The sequence below is a fragment of the Amphiprion ocellaris genome, chromosome 21 (genome assembly GCF_022539595.1).
Source record: "Amphiprion ocellaris isolate individual 3 ecotype Okinawa chromosome 21, ASM2253959v1, whole genome shotgun sequence".
Lineage (NCBI taxonomy): Eukaryota > Metazoa > Chordata > Actinopteri > Pomacentridae > Amphiprion > Amphiprion ocellaris.
In genome coordinates this window covers 18,323,374-18,348,364 of record NC_072786.1, presented here as the reverse complement: position 1 = coordinate 18,348,364, position 24,991 = coordinate 18,323,374, and the positions used below count along the sequence as shown (strand labels likewise).

At 46.3% G+C, this 24,991-nt stretch overlaps 1 protein-coding gene across 5 annotated transcripts in view; it reads left to right on the top strand.

Annotated features, from left to right (window-relative positions):
* Window positions 1-24,991, top strand: part of tmtc1 (transmembrane O-mannosyltransferase targeting cadherins 1) — a 277,652-nt gene that overhangs the window by 143,533 nt on the left and 109,128 nt on the right. For 3 of the 5 annotated variants that reach the window (XM_055006524.1, XM_055006522.1, XM_055006520.1), the window contains 4 exons: window positions 10,162-10,243; window positions 10,531-10,634; window positions 17,754-17,801; window positions 23,348-23,537. In XM_055006524.1, coding sequence (XP_054862499.1) covers window positions 10,162-10,243; window positions 10,531-10,634; window positions 17,754-17,801; window positions 23,348-23,537 — 424 coding nt within the window. The remainder of the gene's footprint in view (window positions 1-10,161; window positions 10,244-10,530; window positions 10,635-17,753; window positions 17,802-23,347; window positions 23,538-24,991) is intronic. The other 2 variants (XM_055006521.1, XM_055006525.1) reach the window with 1 other exon arrangement.

Below are 24,991 nucleotides of genomic sequence, written 5' to 3'. Positions count from 1 at the left end.
ACAACCCCCTCTCCCCATTCATCCTATTCTGTTGCCATGGTCACGGTTGTCATGGTAAATTAGCATCCTGTTATGCTGGTAAACAGAATCGTCTTTCCCATGATCCTAAGGGATAAGTTGAGGCCTGTGTCTAACGACACCAACAACATCTGTCTGTTCTCTCTCTAACTCTTTGCTGTATATGTGTGTGTGTGTGTGTGTGTGTGTGTGTGTGTGTGTGTGTGTGTGTGTGTGTGTGTGTGTGTGTGTGTGTGTGTGTGTGTGTGTGTGTGTGTGTGTGTGTGTGTGTGTGTGTGTGTGTGTGTGTGGTGGGGGGTGTTTAATTCTTTCACCTTCCAGTGTGAAACCAATCTACTCAGTGTTGCTCATCTGAGTGACTCTTCTCAAGATTGGAGAGTGTTGCTTTGCATCTCTAACCCTGGAGGAAGTTGTTTTACTGTTGAATGTCCTGATAAATTATGGCAACCCAAGTGGGAGCCACTGCTTTAAACTGGGACAATATAGTATCTACACAAATAATCAAAACTGAATGATACTGTCTATTGACTCTGTGATGAATGAAAACCCAGTGTAATACATGTTTTCTCATAAAGAGGATTGTTTTGCCCCTCTCAGGTATTTGATGTCTAATATCTCTCAAACAGGGAGTTTGATGCTTTTTTTTAGTAGGATTTGCCTTTATCATGAATGGGTAAATCTAACTCTACCTCAGTAATCCCACTACATGCTGCTTTCAGGGTTTGGTTCCCCACATTTTAGTTTTACTGCACAACCAAAGGTAAAATCAAAACTGCATTTGAAGATGCAGCTTTGATCAAATTTAGCAGATGTTATCAATAAAACACACTCTAATTGGGACTTTTTTTCTGATCCTGAGTTGTAAATCCATTTTTCAGTCATTTCAAAAGTCAGGAAGCTCTCTTTTCCTTAAGATTGCTGCATTTCCTTCTCTTCCTTTATCACTGTCACAGGTTGATTACCCCAAAGTCATCGAGGGAACATTTCTTTTACCTTGATTCTCATTACAAGCGTTCGTCCTTAATGTAGTGTTCATTCAGTGCTTTGCATTTCAATGACGTTTGGGTGAGTTTTAGGCACATTGAAATATCAGCACCCCTTCTCTCTAGAAATAAATTCTGTGGCAATCAGCAGGGGAAAACTTTCTTGCTTTTTTGGAACCCCTTTCATGGTAACTCAGACGAATGCAGCATCTGCAGAGTCTGCCTCCTCTTTGTCATTCTGTCTCATCACAGCAACCCTCAGCAGAAAAGACAGAGCAAAGACTTTGTCAAAAGCAGAAAAGGGGAATAGAGAGCAAAGGAAGAGTGGGGCAGAGATGAAACAGATAAGACAGAGTGTGAGACAAACAGAATGTATGTAGAATTCCTGTGAGATCTGTTCTGTTGCCAGAGCTTTCAAAGCCTCATACAGATGTATGAGGCTTTGAAAGCTCTGCACAATGGGAACTTCTCAAAGTGAGTGAGTGTTGAATGGATTCTCCATGCTTTCCTCTTTCTACCTATCTGTCCAATCTGGCTGGCTCCCAGTACTGTCGCCCCCCCTCCCCGTCACTCCCTGTTGTGTTAGTTACGTTAGCTCACTCTGCACTTATTAGTTCTCTACCTCACTCCTTCAGTACAATAAATCCACCTTTTACTTCAGCCCCGCTTCCTCGCTTGTGTGCTTTCAGCTCGGGTTCACCCCTCACGCCGTGACAGTATGATCTGGCCAAGATGAACCCGGAGAGCACACAGCGGGGCTCCACGTCCCCCCCAAATCTGCTTCAGGCTGTGACCAGTCAGGGAACGCTTCTCGGGCAGCATAGCCAGGCCCTAAAGGAGTTAACAGCATCTAATCAAGAAATGGTTAATCAGATGAACACCTTCTCAGATCAGATCAATCAGATGTCCGCCATGATTACTCAGCTTTCTACTGCCCCCACCCCCGTAGGTGCTCCCCAACCAGTTCCTGCTCCTAGCCCCATAGCAACTGATCCTGCGCCCGCTGCTGCCCGAGAGCCGTATGTCCCTACACCTGAGTGTTATGGGGGGACCAGGGAACCTGCCGGGTCTTCTTAATGCAGACTTCACTAGTGTTTGAATTACAGCCACTTTACCTACAGTACCGATAGGTCCCGCATTGCTTATATCATGAGCCTTCTCACAGGGGTGGCATGTGACTGGGGGTCAGCGGTCTGGGCAGCACAGGACCCGGTCTGCCATTCCTACCCAGCGTTTGTCCAAGAAATGAGGAAAGTCTTCGACCACCCCGTCTGAGGTCAAGATGCTGGAAAGCGGCTTAACTCCCTCCGCCAAGGCGCCCGTAGTGCAGTGGAGTATGCTGTAGACTTCCAGACTCTCGTGGCGGAGAGCGGCTGGAACGACCCCGCGCTGCAGGGGACATTCCAAAGGGGACTCAACGAGGTTATTAAGGATGAGCTGGCAACCCGTGACGAATCCTCGAACCTGGAGAAATTGATTTCCCTTGTCATCTGCCTCAACAACCGCATAAGGGAGCGCTGCCGGGAGAAAGGCATCCGAGTCCTCCAGCTCTCCCAGCCACATCCCCAGCCACGCCTCTGTCCACGCAGCCCCAGTCCCGGACCCAGCCCTCATCTCCGTCCTCCACCACTTGGCCGAGCCCACCTCTGCGAAGAAGAGAAACAAGATCGCCGCAGGCATAACGCCTGTCTCTACTGTGGAGAGGTCTGCCCGGCCAAGCTGGGAAAAGCTCTGGCGTACCAGTGACCGGGGCAATCCTGGTGAGCCGTCTCCGCCCTCGTGGACTCGGGGGCAGAGGGGAGCTTCATCGATGAATCCCTCGTAGCCTAGCTTGGGATCCCTACTAAGCCACTCCCTACACCCCTGTTCGCATGAGCCCTGAATGGTTGACGGTTGGCCCAGGTCCGCCTCGAGACTGCCCCCATCTCCATTCTCCTGTCCGGCAACCATCAGGAGCGGCTTTCCTTCTGTGTTCTACCAAACCTCCACACCCCCTTGGTCCTCGGCTACCCCTGGCTCCACCTCCAAAACCCCCACATCGACTGGGTCCAGGGGCGAATCCTGACATGGAGCACCACTTGTCATAGCACTTGTTTACTCTCAGCTCCTGCCCCTGGTAATCCAACTGCAGCTGCCCCTTCAAAGCCTGTAGACCTGTCCTGCGTTCCCCCCGAATATCATGATCTAGCCCCGGTTTTTGACAAAGACCAAGCCCTGTCCCTCCACCGCATTGCCCTTACGACTGCGCTATCGAGCTACTAGAAGGAGCCTCCCTGCCCAGTGGGCTGCTCTATAACCTCTCAAGACCGGAACATGCAGCAATGAAAGCATACATTCACAACTCCCTAGCAGCGGGGCTAATCCGACCATCCTCCTTCCCCGTAGGAGCTGGCTTCTTCTTCGTGGGAAAAAAGGATGGAGGCCTCCGCCCCTGCATCGATTACCGGGGGCTAAACAACATAACTGTTAAAAACAAGTATCCTCTCCCCCTCATCAGCTCTGCGTTCACCACCCTGCATGGAGCCACCGTATTTTCCAAGCTGGACCTTAGGAACGCCTACCACCTGGTCCGCATTAGGGAGGGGGATGAGTGGAAGACAGCGTTTAACACCCCGTTAGGACACTGCAAGTATCTCGTAATGCCCTTCGGCCTTACCAATGCCCCCGCCGTCTTCCAGCACCGAGTGAATGACATACTCCAGGACTTCCTGAACCCCATCTTCGTGTACCTGGACGACATCCTGGTCTTCTCCCACAGTCTGGAGGAGCACCGTTGGCACGTCCGGCAAGTCCTGGAACTCCTTCTCCGGAACCGTCTTTTTATCAAGGCCGAGAAGTGCGAATTCCACGTGCCGACGGTCTCCTTTTTGGGTTACATCATCTCTGCGGGAGAGATCAGGATGGACCCGGCCAAGGTGGCAGCGGTGGAGGATTGGCCGCGGCCCGAGGACCGCAGACAACTTCAGCGGTTCCTGGGATTCGCCAACTTCTACGGCCGCTTCATTAAGGACTACAGCCGTTTAGCGGCTCCCCTGACAGCACTCACCTCCACAGCTCGGAGGTTCAGTTGGACCCCGGAGGCAGAGACGGCCTTCAGAGAACTAAAGAGACGTTTCACTACGGCCCCCATCCTCACACAACCGGACCCTAGTCGACAATTCATTGTGGAGGTGGACACCTCTGATACCAGAGCGGGGGCGGTGCTCTCCCAGCGGGTGCCTGGAGATGGCAAATTACATCCCTGTGCTTTCTTTTCCAGGAAGGTATCGGCTGCAGAGAGGAACTATGACATCGGCAACTGCGAGCTCCTGGCTGTCAAACTGGCGTTGGAGGAGTGGAGACACTGGCTGGAGGGGGCCGAGCAGCCGTTCTTGGTTTGGACAGACCATAAAAATCTCCAGTACATCCAGACAGCCAAGCACCTGAACTCCCAGCAAGCCAGGTGGGCCCTCCTTCTTTCTTCTTGGTCGTTTCAATTTCTCCCTCTCTTATTGCCCTGGGTCCAGAAACATCAAGCCGGACACCCTGTCTCGTGTATACACCAGAGAAGAGGGCCAAGAGACACCAGAACCCATCCTGCCTTCCCGGTACCTGGCGGGCCTTACGTGGGAGATCGAGTCCACCGTGCGCCGAGCCCAGGAACAACAGCCAGACCCAGGAGGCGGCCCCCCCGGCTCTCTGTTCATCCCGGATGAGACACGCTCCGCAGTACTCCAGTGGGCCCACTCCAGCCAACTCTCCTGCCACCCAGGGGTCTCCAGGACACTAGCGGTTCTGCGTCGGAGGTTCTGGTGGCCCTCCATGGACCAGGACATCCAGAGGTTCGTCGCTGCCTGCTCCGTCTGTGCCAGAAACAAGACCTCCACTCAGCCCAGTGCCGGCCTCCTGAGGCCCCTGTCCATTCCGAGACGACCCTGGTCCCACATTGCATTGGATTTCGTCACCGGGTTGCCCCCGTCCAATGGAAATACGGTAATCCTGATGGTGGTTGACCGGTTCTCTAAAGCAGCGCATTTCCTACCCCTGCCCAAGCTCTTCACCGCCAGAGAGATGGCCGACCTCCTAGTCGCCCATGTGTTCCGACCCCATCCCGGTGGACATTGTGTCAGATCATGGGCCCCAGTTTATGTCACAGGTGTGGAAGATATTCTGCTCAGCGCTGGGAGCCTCGGTCAGCCTCTCCTCAGGCTTCCATCCCCAAAGCGACAGCCAGACGGAGCGGCTGAATCAAGAGATGGAGGATGCACTCCGATGCATCACAGCCAAGAACCCTAGTTCCTGGAGCTCCCAACTCCCCTGGGTGGAATATGCACATAATACACTCCCCAACGTCTCCACTGGACTATCTCCCCTCCATTGCGTGCATGGACACCAGCCCCCTTTATTTTCCGAGCTCGAGGAAGATATTGCCGTTCCATCTGTAGCCACCCATCTCCGTCGTTGCCCCCGGACCTGGCGCCGAACCCACACCGCCCTGCTCTGGTCGTCAAGGAGAATACAGGACCAAGCCAACCGCCATCGCTCCACAGCCCCTGTATATACCCCGGGACAACGTGTGTGGCTCCGTGCCAAGGACCTTCCCCTCCACGTCCCCTCTAAAAAATTGGCTCCCTGCTTCATTGGACCCTTCGAAATTGAGTCCATTATCAACCCCTGTGCAGTACGGCTTAAATTTCCCCGGTCAATGCGAATACATTCCACATTTCATGTGTCCCAGTTGAAACCCATTCAGGAAAGCCACCTGGCTCCCCCCACACCGACTCCACCTCCTCCCCGGATCCTGAACAACCACCCCATCTACATCGTCCATCACCTCCTCGACGTACGGCGCCGCGGCAGCAGCGTGCAGTATTTGGTGTCCACCAAATACTGCAGGGAGGGCTATGGACCAGAGGAGAGAACCTGGATCCCCCGGCGGCAGATCTTGGATCAAACCTTAATTAGGGATTTCCACCGGGAAAGGCGCACGTAGGAGGGAGGGTACTGTCAGGGCCCCCTCCTCTGCCCCCACCTGACCTCCTTTCCCTCTCTCCCTTTCCCTCTCTCCCTCTCCTCATTCTCTCTCTCCCTCTCTCTCGCCGGGTGGAGCTGCCCTTCACAGCTGCCGCTCATTCATAATCATTGTCATCCACAGAACTCCGGGCAGCTGCAGTGAGGCACACCTGATTATCATCCCCACAATAAAAGCCGGTCACACAGTCCACTCCCTGCCAGATCGTAAACGCTGCTGACGCAGTTCGTTCGCTCTTGCCTTTTTTTGCACGTCTTGTTACTAGTAATACTTCGTGAACTAATCCTGTTTCTCCTATCCAGATCGCCAACCCGACTGCCCGGTTTCCCCAGTCCTGCTGCACCACCTGCATCTTCCGGATCCCCTGCCTGCTCTGACCGTCCTCCCCTCTCCTGGAACTGGATTCTCCTGCCCGCTCTCCGCCGCCTGCCCACACCGCTCCGGACGTCATCCAGGACCGCTGGCTCCCAGTACCGTCGCCCCCCTCCCCGTCACTCCCTGTTGTGTTAGTTACGTTAGCTCACTCTGCACTTATTAGTTCTCTACCTCACTCCTTCAGTACAATAAATCCACCTTTTACTTCAGCCCCGCTTCCTCGCTTGTGTGCTCTCAGCTCGGGTTCACCCCTCACGCCGTGACACCTCAACACTATTGAGAACCCATGACTGACTCAGCAGTGACTAATAGTCATAGTCATGTGACAAAACATTTTCAGGTGAACTGCAAGCAGTGTTTCCATGGAGCTGAGAGGAGACAAGAGAGACTGAAAGCAAAATAAAACTTGCTAATCTATCAAATAAATGCAACATAGCTAAAAACAGCATATAGAGGATTAAAAATAAACAGACAATCCATCCATTCATCCATCCATTATCTATACACCGCTTAATCCTTTATAGGGGTCGTGGGAGAGCTGGAGTTTATCCCAGCTGACTTAGGGTGACACCGTGGACAGGTCACCCGTCTGTCACAGGGCTATACATAGAGACGAACAATCACACTCACATTCACACCTACGGACAATTTAGAATCACCAATTAATCTCAGCATATTTTTGGACAGTGGGAGGAAGCCGGAGAACCCTGTGAGAACCCAACCATGTACAGGGAGAACATGCAAACTCCACACAGAAAGATCCCATGCCAAGGCTAGGACATGACAGACAATATATAGTTTTGTTAATATTATTGTTAATTTTATTAACCCCTCAACACTTGTGGCATGCAGTTTAGCAGTAGTTTTTGCCTTTTCTTCCATGAACTCCAAATAGTTCCGAATGTTGCCGCCCAGATCATCACCAGGACACCTTCTCTCCACCACATCACCCCTGTTCTCTAACAACTCCACTGGCTCCCAGTCACACATCGCATTATCTATAAAACCGTGCTGCTAACCTTCAAGGCCCTCCATAACCTTGCTCCTCCGTACCTCACTGAACTCCTCCACATAAACACACCAAGCCGGACTCTCAGATCATCTTCCTCCCTCAGCCTCACTATCCCTCCTGCCTGTATGAACACCATGGGGTCCAGAGCCTTCAGCTGCTCTGCCCCTCACCTCTGAAACTCCCTCCCACCTGACATTCAAAACACTGACACGCTGGACATTTTCAAATCCCATCTCAAAACCCATCTGTTCAAACAGGCCTATTCACTCTGACTTCCATTCCTCTGCAAATTTTTCATCTGATTTTAAAACTGTTAAATTTACTTTTTTTTTTTTTTTTTTAAAGCTTTTTAAAAAATAGTTGGACAAATGAAAGAATGGACTTTATTGGGTTTGCTGGGCACTATTTTCACTCACAGTTCTTGGAGGATCAAGTCAATGTTTGGGTTTGCACTGTCGTTGACGTGAAAAGTGACAGAATTAATATAAATTGCATGGGGAACTGAAAAAGAGACAAGAGAGAGAATTTCTGAGTCTCACTACCATACAGCTGGCTGATCACTGTGTGAAGTGGATTTGGTGTGTTTCAGGCAATTTGAACCTGGAAGTTGAAAAGGAGACCAAGGAGAGTTTGAGAGATTAGGATGGATGATGGTGATGGAGGTGGGCGTTGGCAGAGGTTGGCAGTTGATGTGAGACTGAACTGGACTGGCTGAAAGGGAGTGAAGAAGGCGATGGTTGACACTTCAAAAAGGTGGTGTGGAGTAGCTGGCAGAGAGTGAGGCTGAGCTGGGAGGATGGCTGATGAAGCAGAGAGCTGGTCTAAGGCACAGAGAGATCACACTTCATTGCAATACATACACACTGTAAATTAAGCAGCTGAGTTAGTCGGCCAACAAACATCTGATGCCACATAGATTGACGGAATTATAATAATCTGGAAAGACCGATAAAACACTGGGGTGCACTTATTGCTGGGGCTGATTTGGCAATGACAAGCCAGTGCGGCTGGTGCCAACAGCTCAGGAGCACAAACCATGGTATGATCAGCAGCTGACTATTTTGATAATTGATTGATTGTCAAGTCGTTTCTTCACTGGTTCCAGTGTTTGAAATATGAAGATTTTCAGTTGTTTTCTGGTTTATACCACTGTGAATGGAGTGTCCTTTTTTTTTGTTTGTTTTTTTGTTTGTTTTTTTTTTTACTTTTGGTTAAACAAAACAGGAAATGTACAAGGTGCAGAAAGGTTTGAACTAATTTTGTGCCTTTGTGCATACTTAAATCACAACACAAATAATTTCAGATTAAGTGATTCACTACTTAAAGGTCCGTTGCAAGTCAAAAAATACTACAGATACAGTTGAACATGAAATCATCTCAGTCATTGTACCTACTCAATCACTGCTTTGCAAACTTACACAAGCAGCATGGAACATTAAAATGAAGTCGGTACATAATTCCTCTATTTTCTGCCTGATTGTTATTTGCAGCTTAAGAGCCCCCATCCTTGTTTTTTTTTTTCTGACTCTTTTTCTACTTCTAGGCTTGTTTATAGCTGGGGTGTGTTTTAACAGTCTTGATGACATTTTTTATGCACAAGTTAAAAGAAAAGCAGAGTCTATTCGTATGGATGCTACTCATCCTCTTTACCAGGAGTATGAGTTGCTCCCCTCTGGCCTTTGTCAGGCAGTACCCCAGGCCACAAAAAACAGGTACAAGTTCTCCTTTGTGCTTACCTCTATCTGAGCTGTGAAGAGGAGGTAATAAACTGTGGGTTTTTTTGCTGCTGTACTTGATCATGTACTGTGATGCACTTTATCCTGTTTTACTTGACTTTATTGTCTTGCTGCTGCCGACTGTTTGCACTGAATTATTCTTGACAACATGAATGACCAAGATTGCTGCTAGTGTCCATGTCAATCTTATGTTTCATGTGATATTGTCTTCATTTATTTTATTATTAATGTTTTTTTTTAATTGAGTTTCCTGTTTTTACCGCATTCTTACTGTTTTATGTGGTTTTTACTTTTTAAATTTGTTTTTTATTGTTTGCTTACTGGTATGCTTGTGTAAACTGCTGCAAAACAAATCGCCCTTTAATGGACAAATAATAAAGTTGAGTTGAATTGAGTTGAGTTGTTTTTATAGTTGAGATTTGCAGCTATATTGTCAGTTTGCAGCATTTCTATTTTATTTCTTTTCCTGTCAGAGAAACACTGCACCCATCTGTGTTTCAGGCTGGTAATTTCAAAAAACAGATTGTATGATTTTCTGATGTCTGTCTATTTTAACAACCAGCCACTATAAACACCAGTTTACAGTGTGAAGGTGTGCCCTATACTTTCTGTCCACTGATCAGGATAGCAGATTCACTGCTTCCTTTGCCTCCATCTTCAGTCAGCTTGTTGTTTGTGTGAGTTCCCTGTATGCAACAGAAATGTATGAAAATCACCTTCCTTTGATCTCTCAGGATTTGCTGCACTCCGGGATATGTCTGCCATGATTCAGATCAAGCAAACCCTTGCTTGACCTGCAGTGTTTTGGTGGGTGGTACATGTCAAACATCCATATGAAGGTCAGGACTAAAGGTTTCCCAGCAGAACATTGCTTTATAACAAAATGATCGATGCTATTCACTTCACCTGTCAGTGGTCATAATGTTGAGGCTGATCAGTGTATTTGATCATACTGTACTGTACTGACTTCAGCCTATAGATTAAGGATGCAGTCTGTCTGACCATTTATCTGTCTGTGTCTCCCAGTCACCTGTCTGGCTCTGGACTCAGGGACCTCCTCCACATCTGCAGCCCCTTCATCAAACGAGCCTGCCTCATCTCTGGCTATGTGAGTTTTTTATTGATGTAAACAGTACTACAGGGATGATTTTAAACATTTTTGTAGGATGTCCACAAATTGTTAACACTTTACTGTTGGCCATTGTCCAAATAAAACAGTAAATGTGTGGGATTTTAAGATTGATGAATAACTTTTTTGAATATATCTCGGTTTCTAATCTTTCGTCATTTGTGCTAGTAGAGACAGTCTGAGACAACCTCTCAGCGCTCCTCTAATTGTCCTAAAAGGGAATCTGCTGGCTGATTGTTACAATGTTTCCTCCATCTTTCCTTCAGGTAGTGATCATCATGTCGGTCAGGTTGTGGCTCATGGGAGGGTCCATGCCTCTTTTCTCGGAGCAGGACAACCCTGCCTCCTTCTCACCACACCTCCTCACCAGGTCAGCATCACACGCACGCACACACACATGTATGTACATGTACACACATGTAGCTTTGAGGTAATATTTTAAAAGTTCAGTCAACATTTTGACTTTCTGTATGACCAAGTGGGAACAAATTCTCACTCTGTTTACAGAAAGTTAGTAATGACAGAGTTTGCAATGAGACAAGGTTGGGTTAGCATTGAAGATTGCTGGCAGACAGCAGTGAGGTTTGGCAGTCCTCTCGGCCGTGTCAGTGTTTGTCGTCAGTGGTGAGACAGCATATAATCTGTCATTAGTGCAACAGCAGTGAAAAATGTCTCTCCACTTCCTGGGCCACCTGGGAAATTTAAAGCGGATTCTCATATGCCTCGCTCTGTCCTTCCTGCTCACATTCATTTTCTCCTTTCATTATTTCTGTTCCCTGATGTCTGGCTGAGCTGCCAGTATTCCCTCTTTGTCTGTCTGTCTATAACCTCGCTCCATTCACCCCGCTCTTGGCTTGAACGTTTGACATTGACAGAGAGCAGGTACAGAGAGAGATGTAAACCTTGAAGACTGAGGCTCTGTTAGATGGAAGCTCTGACCTTTTTTTCTTTTCAAGATTCAAGACCTTTGTCACAAATGCAATCATACACAATATAATGTGAAATGTATTGAGCACCTGTTCCAGACCGAAACAATAATAATAATAATGATAACAATAAAGAATAAAAACACACAAGATATAAATATAAATAAATCCATCAACTACCTCACCAACAGACCACAGGCTTCAGGACTGTGTGTTTGATGTGGCAGTCAGTAGCATAGGGGCCCCACACGGGACAGTGCTCTGTCCCCTTCCTCTTCACCCTGTACACGTCAGGCTTCCACTACAACTCTGTGAGCCATCACCTCCAGAAGTTCTCCGATGATACAGCCATTGCCATTGTTGGGTGTGTATCTTATGGGGACGAGCGGGAGTACAGGACGGTCATCTCTGACTTCGTTGAGTGGTGTGAGCTAAACCATCTTCAACTCAATGGCAGTAGGATGAAGGAGATGGTCATTGACTTCCGCAGGAGGATGACACCTTAGTCTGCACTGGTGAAAATCCAGGGTTTGGATATGGAGATGCTGGACTCGTACAAATACCTGGGTGTTTACCTCAACAATAAACTGGACTGAACACACAAGACAGAGGTCCTGTACAAGAAGGTCCAAAATTGTCTCCACCTACTGAGGAGACTGAGGTCCTTTGGAGTGTGCAGGACTCTCCTCCGGACATTTTATGACACTGTGGTGGTCTGCTATTTTCTATGTAGTGGTCTGCTGGGGAGCAGGGAGCACTGAAAGGAGGAGGAGGGTAAGAGGAGGATGTTGGCAGGCTCTCATCCATCATGGACAATTCCTCTCACCCACTGCATGTGACCATGGGGGCCTTATGCAGCTCCTTTAGCAGCAGACTGAGACATTCATCCTGCAAGGAGCGCTATCACAGGTCCTTCATCCCATCTGCTGTAAGACTGTACAACATCAACATCACCAACTGATGTCAACATAAATTGGACTCCTATCATATCATCCCAAACCATAAAATTTGCACAGCAATTCTTGCACTGCTGCATCTTTGCACTTTTTAAACTTATTTTTCAAGCCACTTTATATTGTGTTGTTTACAATGTGTCAATACTGTACTTATTCATTTTCATTTAAAATCCTTGAACATATTGTAAATATTATTACTATTTTATTATTATTTTATTACCATTACTATGTTTATTGCTAAATAAGCTTGCTGTAACAATGTGAATTTCCTCTGGCGTGGGGAGCAATAAAGGATTATCTTCCATCCATCCATCCATCCATCCATCCATTCATCCATCCATCCATTTTCTTCCGCTTATCCGGGGCCGGGTCGCGAAGGCAGCAGGCGAAGCAGGTTGTTCCAGATGCCCCTCCTCCCAGCAACGCTTTCCAGCTCATCCTGGTGGATCCCGAGGTGTTCCCAGGCCAGACGAGATATATAATCCCTCCAGCAGGTTCTGGATCTGCCCCGGGGTCTCCTCCCAGGTGGATGTGTTCAGAAAACCTCCAAGTCTCCAAGTCTCCACAGAGGCATCCGAATCAGATGTCCAAATCACCTCATCTGGCTCCTTTTGATGCAAAGGATCACCAGCTCTACTCCAAGCTCCCTCCGGACGTCTGAGCTTCTCACCCTATCTCTAAGGCTGAGCCCAGCCACCCTGCGGAAGAAGCTCATCTCAGCTGCTTGTATCTGCGATCTTGTTCTTTTAGTCACTACCTAGAGCTCATGACCATAGGTGAGAGTTGGAACATAGATAGACTGGTAAATCAAGAGCTTCACCTTGTGGCTCAGCTCCCTCTTCACCGTGACGGTCTGGTACAACAGCCGCATTACTGCTGATGCCGCACCAATCCGCCTGTCCATCTCTCACTCCATTCTCCCATCACTCGTGAACAAGATCCTGAGATACTTGAACTCCTTAACATGGGGAAGCAACTCCCCCCAACCCAGATGGAGCAATCCACCGGTTTCCGGCAGAGAACCATGGCCTCGGACTTGGAGGTGCTGATCCGCATCCCTGCTGCTTCACACTTGGCCGCAAACCACTCCAGTTCTTGCTGAAGGTCACGGTCTGAGGAAGCCAACAGAACGACATCACCCGCAAAAAGCAGAGATGCGAGCCTGAGGCCCCCAAACCGGACACCCTCCTCACCCTGACTGCACCTTGAGATCCTGTCCATGAACACCACAAACAGGATCGGAAACAAGGGGCAGCCTTGGCGGAGTCCAACACCCACTGGAAACGTGTCTGATTTTGTGCCGAGTATGCGGACACAGCTCTCACTTTGGTTGTACAGGGACCGAATGGGTCGTCTCAATGAGCCTGGAACCCCATACTCCCACAGTATCCCCCCCCCCAGAGCCCTTCAGGGGACACGGTCGTTGGGCATTTCCAGATTCAAAAAGCATGTGTAAACTGACAGATTGAACTCCCATGTCCCCCTCAGCAGCTCCGCAAGGGTAAAGAGCTATTCCACTGTTCCACGACCGGGACAGAATCCGCATTGCTCCTCCTGAATCTGAACTTCGACAGTCGGTCAGAGCCTCCCTTCCAGCATCCTAGAGTAAACTTTCCCAGGGAGGCTGAGAAGTGTGATACCCCGGTAGTTGGAGCACAATCTCCGGTCCCCCTTTCTAAAAATGGGAACCACCACCCTGGGGTGCCACTCCACAGGTACCGTACCCAATGCCCACGTGATGTTGTAGAGACATGTCAGCCCGACTGTCCAACAATGTCCAGAGTCTTCGGCATCTCAGGCGAATCTAGTCCACACCTGGTGCCTTGCCACCGAAGAGTTTCTTAACTACCTCAGCGACCTCTGCCACGGATATGGGCGAAGAGCCCCCCGAGTCTTCAGGCTCTGCCTCCTCCACGGAGGATGTGTTGACTGGATTCAGGAGACAATGTCCCCAGTATGGGTCAGCAGTTCTCCACCCCAACAGTACACAGCCTGAGCAAAGCCCTGCCTCCCTTTCATGAGGTGTCCAACGGTTTGCCAGAACTTCCTCGAGGTCAACCGAAAGTCCTTCTCCATAGCCTCCCCGAACTCCTCCCACACCCGAGTTTTAGCTTCCACAACTGCCGCAGCTGCAGCTCTTTTGGCCGACTGGTACCTGTCAGCTGCTTCAGGCAACCCCCGAGCCAGGCAGGCCCGAAAAGCCTCCTTTTCCAGCCTGATGGCTTCCCTCACCGCTAGTGTCCACCAGCGGGTTTTTGGGTTGCCGCTGCGACAGGCACCAGTGACCTTCTGCCCACAGCTCCTAACAGCTGATTCAGCAATGGAGGCTTTGAACATAGCCCACTCAGACTCCGGGAGAACTCCAACAAAGCGGCACTCAGCCAGGGGCTCGTGAGTATTCGCACACCCGCCCGATGCCTCTCACCCTGGGAAACTCCGGAAAAGGAGAGAGTCCAACTCCTCTCCAGGATTTTGGCTCCAGATCCCTTGCTGTGCGTGGAGGTGACCCCAACTATATCTAGCCGGTATTGCTCCACCTCTCGCACCAGCTCAGGTTCCTTCCTCATCAGTGAGGTGACGTTCCACATCTCCAGAGCTAGTCTACGCCACCAGGGGGCAGTGCACCTAGACGCCCGCTTCTGCCTACTGCCTGGTGGGCATAGCACCCGACCCCGATTTTCTACTCGATGAGGCTGTGCCCGACCGAGACCTGCAGTTCCCCAAGGCTTGGCCACTAGTAGGGGCTTTCGACCGGGGTGGAGCCCATTCGCAGTTGGAGCCAGTGCCCGACTTGACGCCGGTTTTTTGTCTTTCCACCACCGGAGCTGCGGCTCCGGGCTCCAAAAACTGGGGCTTTTTCGGGCACCAACTCGTTGCTGGGCCAGACTTGGCCAGAGTTGAGAGATGAGCATGTCACGGGCAGGGGGCGGGGTGACATCTAAAAACATCTAAAAAAATAAACATAGATATGATCATCAACTTATTGCGCGTGTTTAACCGCTAAGTAATCAATGCAAGCGTAGTCGAAGCTAAGTAGCCAAGCTAACACTAACACGTTTACTGTTAAGTATCCAAACGTCTTTGATAATTACCTTTCTTCTCAAATGTGATCGCCGGGCATTGGAACGGCGACGCCGATGGGTAACCCTTAACAGAAGGTTTTGCTGCTCAACGATGGCGAGACACACTAGCAAAGCCATGAACACCACTCCAATGAAGTCCTCCATTGTTGTTGTGTGGGTTTCCGTACGGCGCAAACGCTGTTGAACGGCTACGTACGCAGTGACGTACACACGTTTTGTGGTGGCGCAATGACGCAGCTCCAACTTTGCTCCTTCCGAATGGAAACACAAACCCGTTCTGGGGCGGCACGAGATTTGAACCAAAAAAGCACTGGCTCTCAACTTTGAACCAACCTAGCACCTTGTGCTCTTTGATCGAAAGCCCCTATAGATGATCTCTGGCAAGCCCCCTCCCCACCAGACCTGGCTCCAGAGAGAGGCCCCGGTTTCCCTGATCCGGGCGAGGTGGCGGCTTTCCATGTATGTGTTGTCATCAGGGTTTTTCTGAAGGCTTGTCTAGTCTTCTCTTGTTTTGTTTTGTCTTGTCTTGTCTTAAATAAGTCCCTCAGGCATCTGAGGTGGTAGAGACGCTGTTGAGCTTTCTTCACCAGGGTGTTGATGTGACAGGACCATGTCAGATCTTACATGATGTTAACACCCAGGAACCGAAGCTCTCCACTCTCTCCTCCTCCGTCCCGCTGATCCTGGGTAAGTGGTATGCCCTCTGCTGCTTCTTGCTGTAGTCCACAATCAGCTCCTTGGTCTTGCTGACGTTCAGAAGGAGGCTGTTGTCTCTGCACCAGTCCACCAGGTGAGTGATCTCCATCAAATAGTCCTCCTCTTGTTGGAGGTCAGACCCACCACTGCTGTGTCATCAGCAAACTTAATGATGGTGTTAGAGTCTGATGTAGATAGACAGTCATGAGTGTACAGTGAGGTACAGTAGAGGACTCAGCACACAGTGTGTGTGTGTGTGTGTGTGTGTGTGTGTGTGTGTGTGTGTGTGTGTGTGTGTGTGTGTGTGTGCGTGCGCGTGCGTGCGTGTTGCAATATATTTATGCATTCCACCTTCATCTGAGATGTAGCATTGATAATCCATCATGTTGCTGTCTCTTTGTCAGTCCATTTTAAGTCATTACAGCAGCATCTCCACTGTCAATCTCTTCTGTACGAGTGTGTGAGTGCGTGCATGTAAGAGGGTAAATCAATTCATAGAACCTCACAACTCTCTCTGTCTTTTTCTGTCTGTCTCTCTTCTTTGCTTCCTTTCTGTCCTTAGAGTGTGTGTGTAGCGTGATGTGATGACAGTTTCAGTATGATGGATTACAGTAACCATACGTGATGTGGCTAGAATGTCGCATTTCATCCTTATCATCCACTGAGGTCTGAACTTTACTGCAACAACCACATGCGACACACTGTCCGGTCACCCTGAGGCACACACATACACACACACGCATACACACACAGACAATGTATGGACATGTATATGTCTTTTACAGTGTTTCTGTTGGACTGACTTCTACAGAGTAGTGAGTGGACACTATGTTGATTCAGCAATGGTGAGTGTGAGTGTGAGACAGAGAGAGACAGAGAGAGAGAGAGAGAGACAGGGAGACGGGTTCCTGCTTATCTATCAGATAAGCAATAAGGCAAATAAAAGTTAAAAAAAACAATAAAATCTCATTTGGGCATTTCTATACTGCAGTGGCAATTTTGTTCAAGTAAAGTGTGTTTGTTTTTGATGATGAAGTTGATGGGACAAAACAGACTTCGTGAAATAAAATTGTAACTGAATGTACAATTGTTTCTTTTTTTCTATTTGTGTGACATTTTCGCATAGTTGAGAAACACAGGGAATTTAGGAAGAGACAGTTGGGAAAGAGATGCAATACGCATCTGTGGCCTGATTCAAAGTGGGGATGTTGCCGTTTTTTTGGTGTGTCATAGTTCATTTTCCAATGTGATGCCAATATCACCTGATCTGAAATCAAGATTTATGGTCTCAGTTTTCACAAGGATTAATAAATCCCAGAATACTGGGGCCTTGTTATGATCCTGCTCCAGCTTCTGCCCTGCTTTCCCCTTCTTCCCCATTTTTCCTCCTTTCTCCCTTGGGTTCTGATCTGTTTCTGTTTTGTCCTGTCTCTTTGGTTCACTCTGTCTGTCACCTCTCCCTCATGTCTCTCTCTCTCTCTCTCTCTCTCTCTCTCTCTCTCTCTCTCTCTCTCTCTCCCTCCCTCCCTCCCTGTTTCTCCTGCCTGCATTCTGCCATCAGCCAATTACTGCAATGAGTATCAGCTGCAATAATCAGATCACTCCATTCACCTGTTCTCCACCTCACCTCCATCTATTTAAGCTCTGTCATTTCATTCACTCCGCGCTGGATCATAGTTACCTACATGCCTTCATGGACTCTGTTTTCGGACTCTGTTTTCCCTTGCACTGGATTTCCCTCACTTGGACTCAGCTCTTCTTTTGGATTCTCGCTAGCCCTGCTTTTGTCTCCAGCCAGTAGCTCCAGTCTCGTCTCTGTTCACCCCAGATTTCCTGAGCCTGCTTCCCTACCCCTTCTGTTCAGTTCCCCCATTTTGTAAGTACCCCTCCTTTGCTTATTTTTGGTAGTTCAGTTTTGTGATCTTCTGTTTTTGTATTCATAGTGTGTGTTAGTAGTAGTTCGGTTTAGCCTTGTTTCCTCCCAGTTCAGTTGTCCATTTATGTCTTGTTTTAGTTTTCTGGTATAATAAAATTCCTTCCATAATTCACCGGTCTGCCAGTCTCTCTGTGTCTGTGCCTGGGTTCTCCAGCTCCCCCCGTAACAGGCCTGTGATATTCAGCCCGCCTACATAGATAAGCCAAACCATTGTTTCAGGCATATTAGTTCTGTAAAGCATCTTGAGACAACTTGAATTGTAATTGGCGCTATACAAATAAAATGGAATTGAATTTAATTGTGGGCACTCACACATAAAGCAAAACCCAATAATTATCTTATAACAATGACATATGTCATGGTCTGGACAGACAGATGTGAACAATCGGTTCCCATAGTCAGCGTGACAAGTAGGCCACTTCTACTTCTGGGTAAGTGTGTCCCTAAAACAGCAAGACTTGAGAAGCTCAGGTGTTCCTGTCATCAGTGGAGAAACAAACACTAAATTGGTGAAAGGGTATGTGGGGATGAGCAGCAGCCAGTCGGATCCATAGTGGCTCCACCTTAAAACCTAAAGCGCTTAAGATCTGCTGTTAATGTCTGGCCTCAAAAATAGAATAGATCTTTATTGTCACTGTTACAGAAAACAATGAAAATTGGTTTGGTACTCTCCGAATAGCAACATTGAAAATAGACCATATAACACACCCTAAAATATATACAACATACGAGCAAACGCTAAAAATATATACAACATAAGAGCAAATATAGTACGGAAATGGTTCGTGGTTAGAGACCTGCTGTACACATGATTATTGCACATGAAATATGGATTGCACTGACATAAATATTGCACTTGTAGGTATGTCACTCTGGAGTAAAAAACTGTGCATAAAAGATGGATGTAGTCACCATGATGTCACCTGCTAGTTTGTTCAGTTTGAAATGAACAAACTAAGGTCTGTCTTGTTCTGTTCAAACCAGACATAAAGACTGAAAGTGGATCTGACTGAGAATTCAGAAACACTAGGCATGCCCAACAATACAGTTCTGACCTGTCAATCACAAAGACAGATAAAACATGCCCTGCTTAATCGTGTGTTTTCCCCTAAATGGGATCATAATTTTGAAAAAGAACACAACACTGTATTAAAAGATTCTTGAAATTTGCAAGTGAGACCATAAACTTCTTTATTTTTTTTTTTTACAGAGATAACAGATTAAGTAGAGGGAGAATTCATCCACTGGTATTATTCCAGTCTGACCTCTTTTTACACATAAAGGAGTCCCCCCCTGCTTGCCATGCAGGGTGACATGCATGTGAGATGGTGCCAGTGACAAGAATCTGAGCATTTAAGTATCGAAAAGCTTTACATTTCTTTCTTGTCTTGACAGTCTATGGTTGGTCCACTATTTTGGTCTAGAGTGGTATGTCATAGAAAACACTTTGGTAGATAATACTGGCTTTCCAGGGAATTAATTCATGAACTTGTTCCTATGTTGATTAGTCTCTGAATACATATGGTAACTTGTCAATATGTTGTTTTTTATACTGGGAGACACTGGCAGTGAAATAAGCAATTAACACGATGGTTAAGTGTTTCCACCTTGAAACTGCAGTGTATTAATGACAGTCTTAAAAACACAATTTTACACTCCTGGTTTTTAGCTTGAACACATAAGGCTGAATTACCCCAATATTACAGTATTATATTACAGTGTTTGAGCAGAATCATAGATTAATGAGCCTGAGCTGCCATGAGTGAGGAGGGGTGGTTAGAGAGAGGCAGGGACTATGTAGATCTGCATCTTGTAGAGAGACCATGTTGTTTACTGCAGAGTGACATCTAAGCCATTTTAGGACAGGAAGGGATTCTTTTCATGTTTTGTTTTGTTTTTTTGCAGTGGTTTAATGGTTAAATTAGTGATCATAGATGAACTTTAAATTTGAATGATGCTGTCATACTTGACTGTGGCTTAAACCATTTATGGTTTCTTGAAATATAAAGCATCCTATTAAGAGTTTAAAAAAAAAAAACCCTCATAAACACGATGTCTGTGTAGTTTCTCATTCATCATTATCCAAAGTTGTTTAAATCAATCCAACTGGACTTTAAGAAGGTTCCTTGAAGACGTTTCACCTCTCATCCAAGAGGCTTCTTCAGTTCTGGTGGTGGTTGATGTTGCCTCGGCTTATAACCCCTGTGAAGTGTGGTCAGTGTTATTCACATTCCGACGACCATTGCCAAGGCCCACCTGGCTCCTCAACGATGGTCGTTGGGAGCCAGGGAGTGACACAAAGGGGGTCATTGAAATGCGAGTTTCACCGAGCCCTCGTATGCTAATGGTGGTCGTTAGCATGAGCCACCTCACCTGAGTCATTCTGCCGAGTAGTTCTTTTGGGGAGTTTTGAAAGGACCTGATTGTAAAATGGCGAAAGATGATGTCGCAGACCACCCCCCCTGTTCAGAGATGGCTTCTCCACTTTGACATGGATGGCTTCTTTCACACCTCTCTCAAACCATCTGTCCTCCCTGTCCAAAATCTGAACATTGGTGTCCTGAAATGAGTGTCCCTCTTCCTTGAGGTGAAGGAAGACCGCCGAATCCTGTCCTGAGGAACTGGCTCTTCTGTGTTGAGCCATACGCTTGTTAAGTGGCTGTTTGGTTTCCCCTATGTAGAGATCTGAGCATTCCTCGCTGCATTTAACTGCATACACCAGGTTGCTCTTCTGACTGTGTGGTGTGGGGTCTTTTGGGTGGACCAGTCTTTGTCTGAGTGTGTTATTTGGCTTAAAAAGACAGGGATCTGGTGTTTGTTGAAGATCCTCCTCAGTTTTTCAGACAGTCCAGACACATAAGGAATCACTATGTTGTTTCGCCTGTTCTCCTTCTCTTCAGTTCTCACTGGGTTGTTCTCCTTTCTGGATCTTGTGTGAGCCTTCACAAAGGTCCAGTCAGGATATCCACAAGTTTTCAGTGCCCCTTTCAGGTGTTTGTGTTCTTTTTCCCGGACCAGTCAAAAAGCAGGTACTGGTCCGTGTGTGTTGGTTTCCTGTATACCAACACACACGGACCAGTACCTGCTTTTTTGACTCTCACCACCCACTGAAGCACAAGCTAGGGGTTATCAGGACCCTGCAACACAGGGCCGACAAGTTACCCACCAGTACCCAAGGCCAGGGCTAAGACAGAAATCTAAACAAAACAGCTTGACTCACAATTAAAAAAGCCAGGCAGGACTGAGCAGGCAGGGGGGAGTTCAGAGCCAAAGCAGGCCTGGGCAGAGCGGCTGGCGGGGAGCCAGCAAGGACAATGAACCAGCGGCAGCTGGTGGGGTGAGCCAGGTTTTAACTGCCGCTGATGAGATTGGACACAGCTGTGCTCCTTCTGCAGCTGTGTCCAAACGCTGGGCTCGTCAGCTGGTCCAGGGTGAAGCACCGAGGAAAGCAGGGCCATGACATTATATGCCTTCTGATTTGTGTTTCCACACCAGGGCCAAAGTCTTGAGAAGCTTAAGTGTGTTAGTGTCAGTCTGTTATAGAACCGTAGCAGTAGTCTACTGATGTATCTGTCACTTGTTGGCGTCACATTAACTCTGAATGTCATAAATAGATAAAGCGAAAATAGATAAAGCCTGGGCCTTGTCATCGAAATCAGCTAGAGGTAAGAAGAAGAGGACTTCCAGTAATTTTAACATGAATATAAGCATTTCACGTCTTGTGCAACAGAACAATCTAAAGTTCACTTGTCATCTTTTATCTTTTACATTCTAGGACTCCTGGTCCATGACCTTTGACCTTTTTCAGTCAGTACTTTAGATTTGTTGTTCACATACTTGGTCAAACTCATCAATCAAGAATCAGTCGACAGATGAAAGATCAAAGAGGATATTGACATCTAACACTAAGAGCCTTTCTTTCAGCAAGACAAGCTGGCTACAACTTTTCAGAAAGCAATGAATTTCATCGTCTTTGCTCCCTGGATAGGCATGTCCCTGCTATTTTACCTAGACCATTTATTTTGTCTGTCTCTTGCTTTTAGTGTGTGTCAGTCACATTAATTGATGCATGTAAAGTGACTTATTTCACAATGCCAGCAAAATGTGTTGCACTTCAAACTATTAAAACAAAAAATCTGGATATTGAAAATGATTAAAATGTGCATACAGTGGTAGAAAAAAAGTTTTGGACACCCCATGCATTTGTGAAATATTGCATTAAGAATCACTCTTAGGTGCACTCTTCAAGTACAATTTCTTTTAGTACAATCACAGCCATAATACTAAACGAATCCTGAGAAAGCCATTAAAAACTTAAAATTGATTGGTTCCATAAGAAATAAGAAATTTTGAGTATTGCATAATTTTGGTAAAATTAGTTTTGCTAGTTTTTCTTGTAAACAATAAACAAAGTATCATTTGTATTTGTTTGTGTCTGTGTAATGCAGTCACATCCTTTGAAACACAAAAAAGCTAGCTCATCACTATGACAACATTGTAAAGGATGTTCCAGCCTGTGTAGTTCAAAATGTTTTTCTTCCAAGATATAGCAAGTCCATTACTCTTCACTAAAGTCTAGAAGGAAACAGAGACATTCTTACACTGGGGTTCTTGTGAAAACAATTATACTTCTAGGATGTGTTTGCATTACTATAGGCAAATTTAAAATTGCTGCTTGTTGCAGTTGTCTGCCCTCGACTGTCACAACAATAAAAATCATTTCTACTTCCTTCCAGTGGGTAGGAAACCGTTAAATGGTCTATTACCTTTTTATTTTTTGTGGGAAGTGGAAGGATGTTGGGCACTTTTATGAATTTGTCCTTACTACTATGAAAAGTCTCATTGTGAACATACCATTAGACGTAGTTTTTGATTAGCCACCAGAAAGTTTAGCTTTATTTAAGGGCAAGGTTAGAGTTCATTTTTAGCTGTCACCTCTTGAAAGCATTTGTAGCCCATAGTGCACAGTTTGGGACTAGCATGAATGTCAGCAGTGAAAAGTCAAAAGAACTCAATTTTGCCTGTTCTTTTTGTCCTTTCTTTATTCCTCCTTTTTCTTCCCCCGTTGGCTCATCTGATTGTGTTCGTCGGCTCAGTGACTCTTAATGTGAACCTGCCCTGTCTGTTTTGATAGAATCCCACAACTGCCACACTAATGACAGGTCAATACACCAGACAGCCAATGCAGGTCTTGAACCCATGGCGAAAAGTTTAGAAAAAGGGAGAAGACAAAGACCAAAGCAAACACAGCAGAAGTGGCAGCTGCAGCAGCATGACTTGTAATCTAGCAAACACTTTAGCATTACATTAAACAGAATGATTACAATGATTGTTTGGTATTCTGGTTAGGTTTGACAACCGATAGTGTTACTGAGTGCTACTGTGATTTCCATTTTTTCTCTTTCCCTTTTTCTTTCCCTCCTCTGTTCCATCTCTGCCTACCTTTTCTGTCTCTCTTCCTCCTGTCCTCTATCCTCTCTCCACAGGATCTTAACCTACTCATACCTGCTGTCCTTTAATGCCTGGCTGCTGCTGGCCCCGGTTGTGCTGTGTTATGACTGGCAGGTTGGCAGCATTCCCCTGGTTGAAGCACTGGGTGACATGCGCAATGTGTCCACTGTTCTGCTGGCCATGGTGATGGTCGCTCTCTGCCTGCATTGCATCTTCTCACTGCAAGTAAGAACAAGAATGTGACAAGTGCCTAAAGTGCCTTGCACCATAAAGTGGTGGAAAAAGTTTTCGGACACCCTTAAAATTTTATACAATCTCACGTTATCATGAAATATTTGTGGTAAAATCTTCTTTGTGTTTCAAAAGGTGTGGCTGCATTACACAGACAAAAACAAATACAAATAATACTTTTTTGTTTGTTGTTTACAAGAAAAACAAACAAAACTAAATCCTACCAATATTACCCAATACTCAAAGTTTCTTATTTTGGAAGTTTTTGTCTTCACCACCATTGTCAGCGAATAATAAATAAAAGACATACAGTGGTGGAAAAAAGTTTTTGGACACCCCATGCATTTGTGAAATATTGCATTAAGAATCACTCTTAGTTGCACTCTTCAAGTACAGTTACTTTTAGTCCGATCACAGCCATAATACTAAACAAATCCTCAAAAAGCCAATTAAAACTTAAAATTGATTGGTTTCTTAAAAATACGAAATTTTGTGTATGGGGTAATTTAAATTTAAATTTAATTTAAAGGTGTCTGAAAAAAAATTTCCACCACTGTACTCTGATGATGTTGTGAAGTAGTGTGAGATCATGGAAGTTGTTGTCTTCACCACCACGGTCAGTGAAAATCTATCAGATATGAATCAGGTAGAAATCATATTCATGGATGAGGTAATGTATTTAAGTTTTAATTACATTACATTTCATCTTGTATATTCATGTGTTGTCATCTCATTGAAATTAAAGAACAGCTTGTAGCATCTACTATTGTAATAATAATTGCTAACTTACATTTGAATGAGCCGACGACAGTGGTAAATTCAATCATAGCCTAGCGCCATTATCCATGATCAAAACAATCCTAAAGTTACTGTGATACATCATGTCAGGGCAATGCAAAAATAATTAGCTAGCAAGTTTACCAAATTCTTTCTTTTGCACTTTCTGACATATCAAGTGTTTCCCATGTTTTCCTACAGAAGATAAACCAAATGAAGCACATTGCTGCTATGAATAAATCACAAATGTCTCAGGGTGAGATTATTGTTGGAAACACTTGGCATAATGTGAGTACAAAAGTCAACAAAATAAATAATACTGACTTTTTAATAATCCTTACAGATGCATGCACGTGTTAAGATCAGGCAACAACAAGACTGCAGAAAAATGTGGTTGTAGAAGCTTGGTGACCTTTGGAGTCTTTATAGGGCCTGTTAGAACAGTGCTGGGCAGACTAGTTGCCTTCAAGTTAGCAATGGTAGTGCTTGTGCATCAATGCTTTTTGATAGTGTAAGCCTTCACATGGTCCGTGATGATTTTTTCAGGCTTTTTTGCCTCAATTAGATAAGGACAGCCGACGAGAGACAGGAAAGAGAGGGGATGACAGACATCAAGGGGCCTTGTTTAGGAACTGAACCTGGACTACTGCAGTAAGGACTTAGCTTGTTGC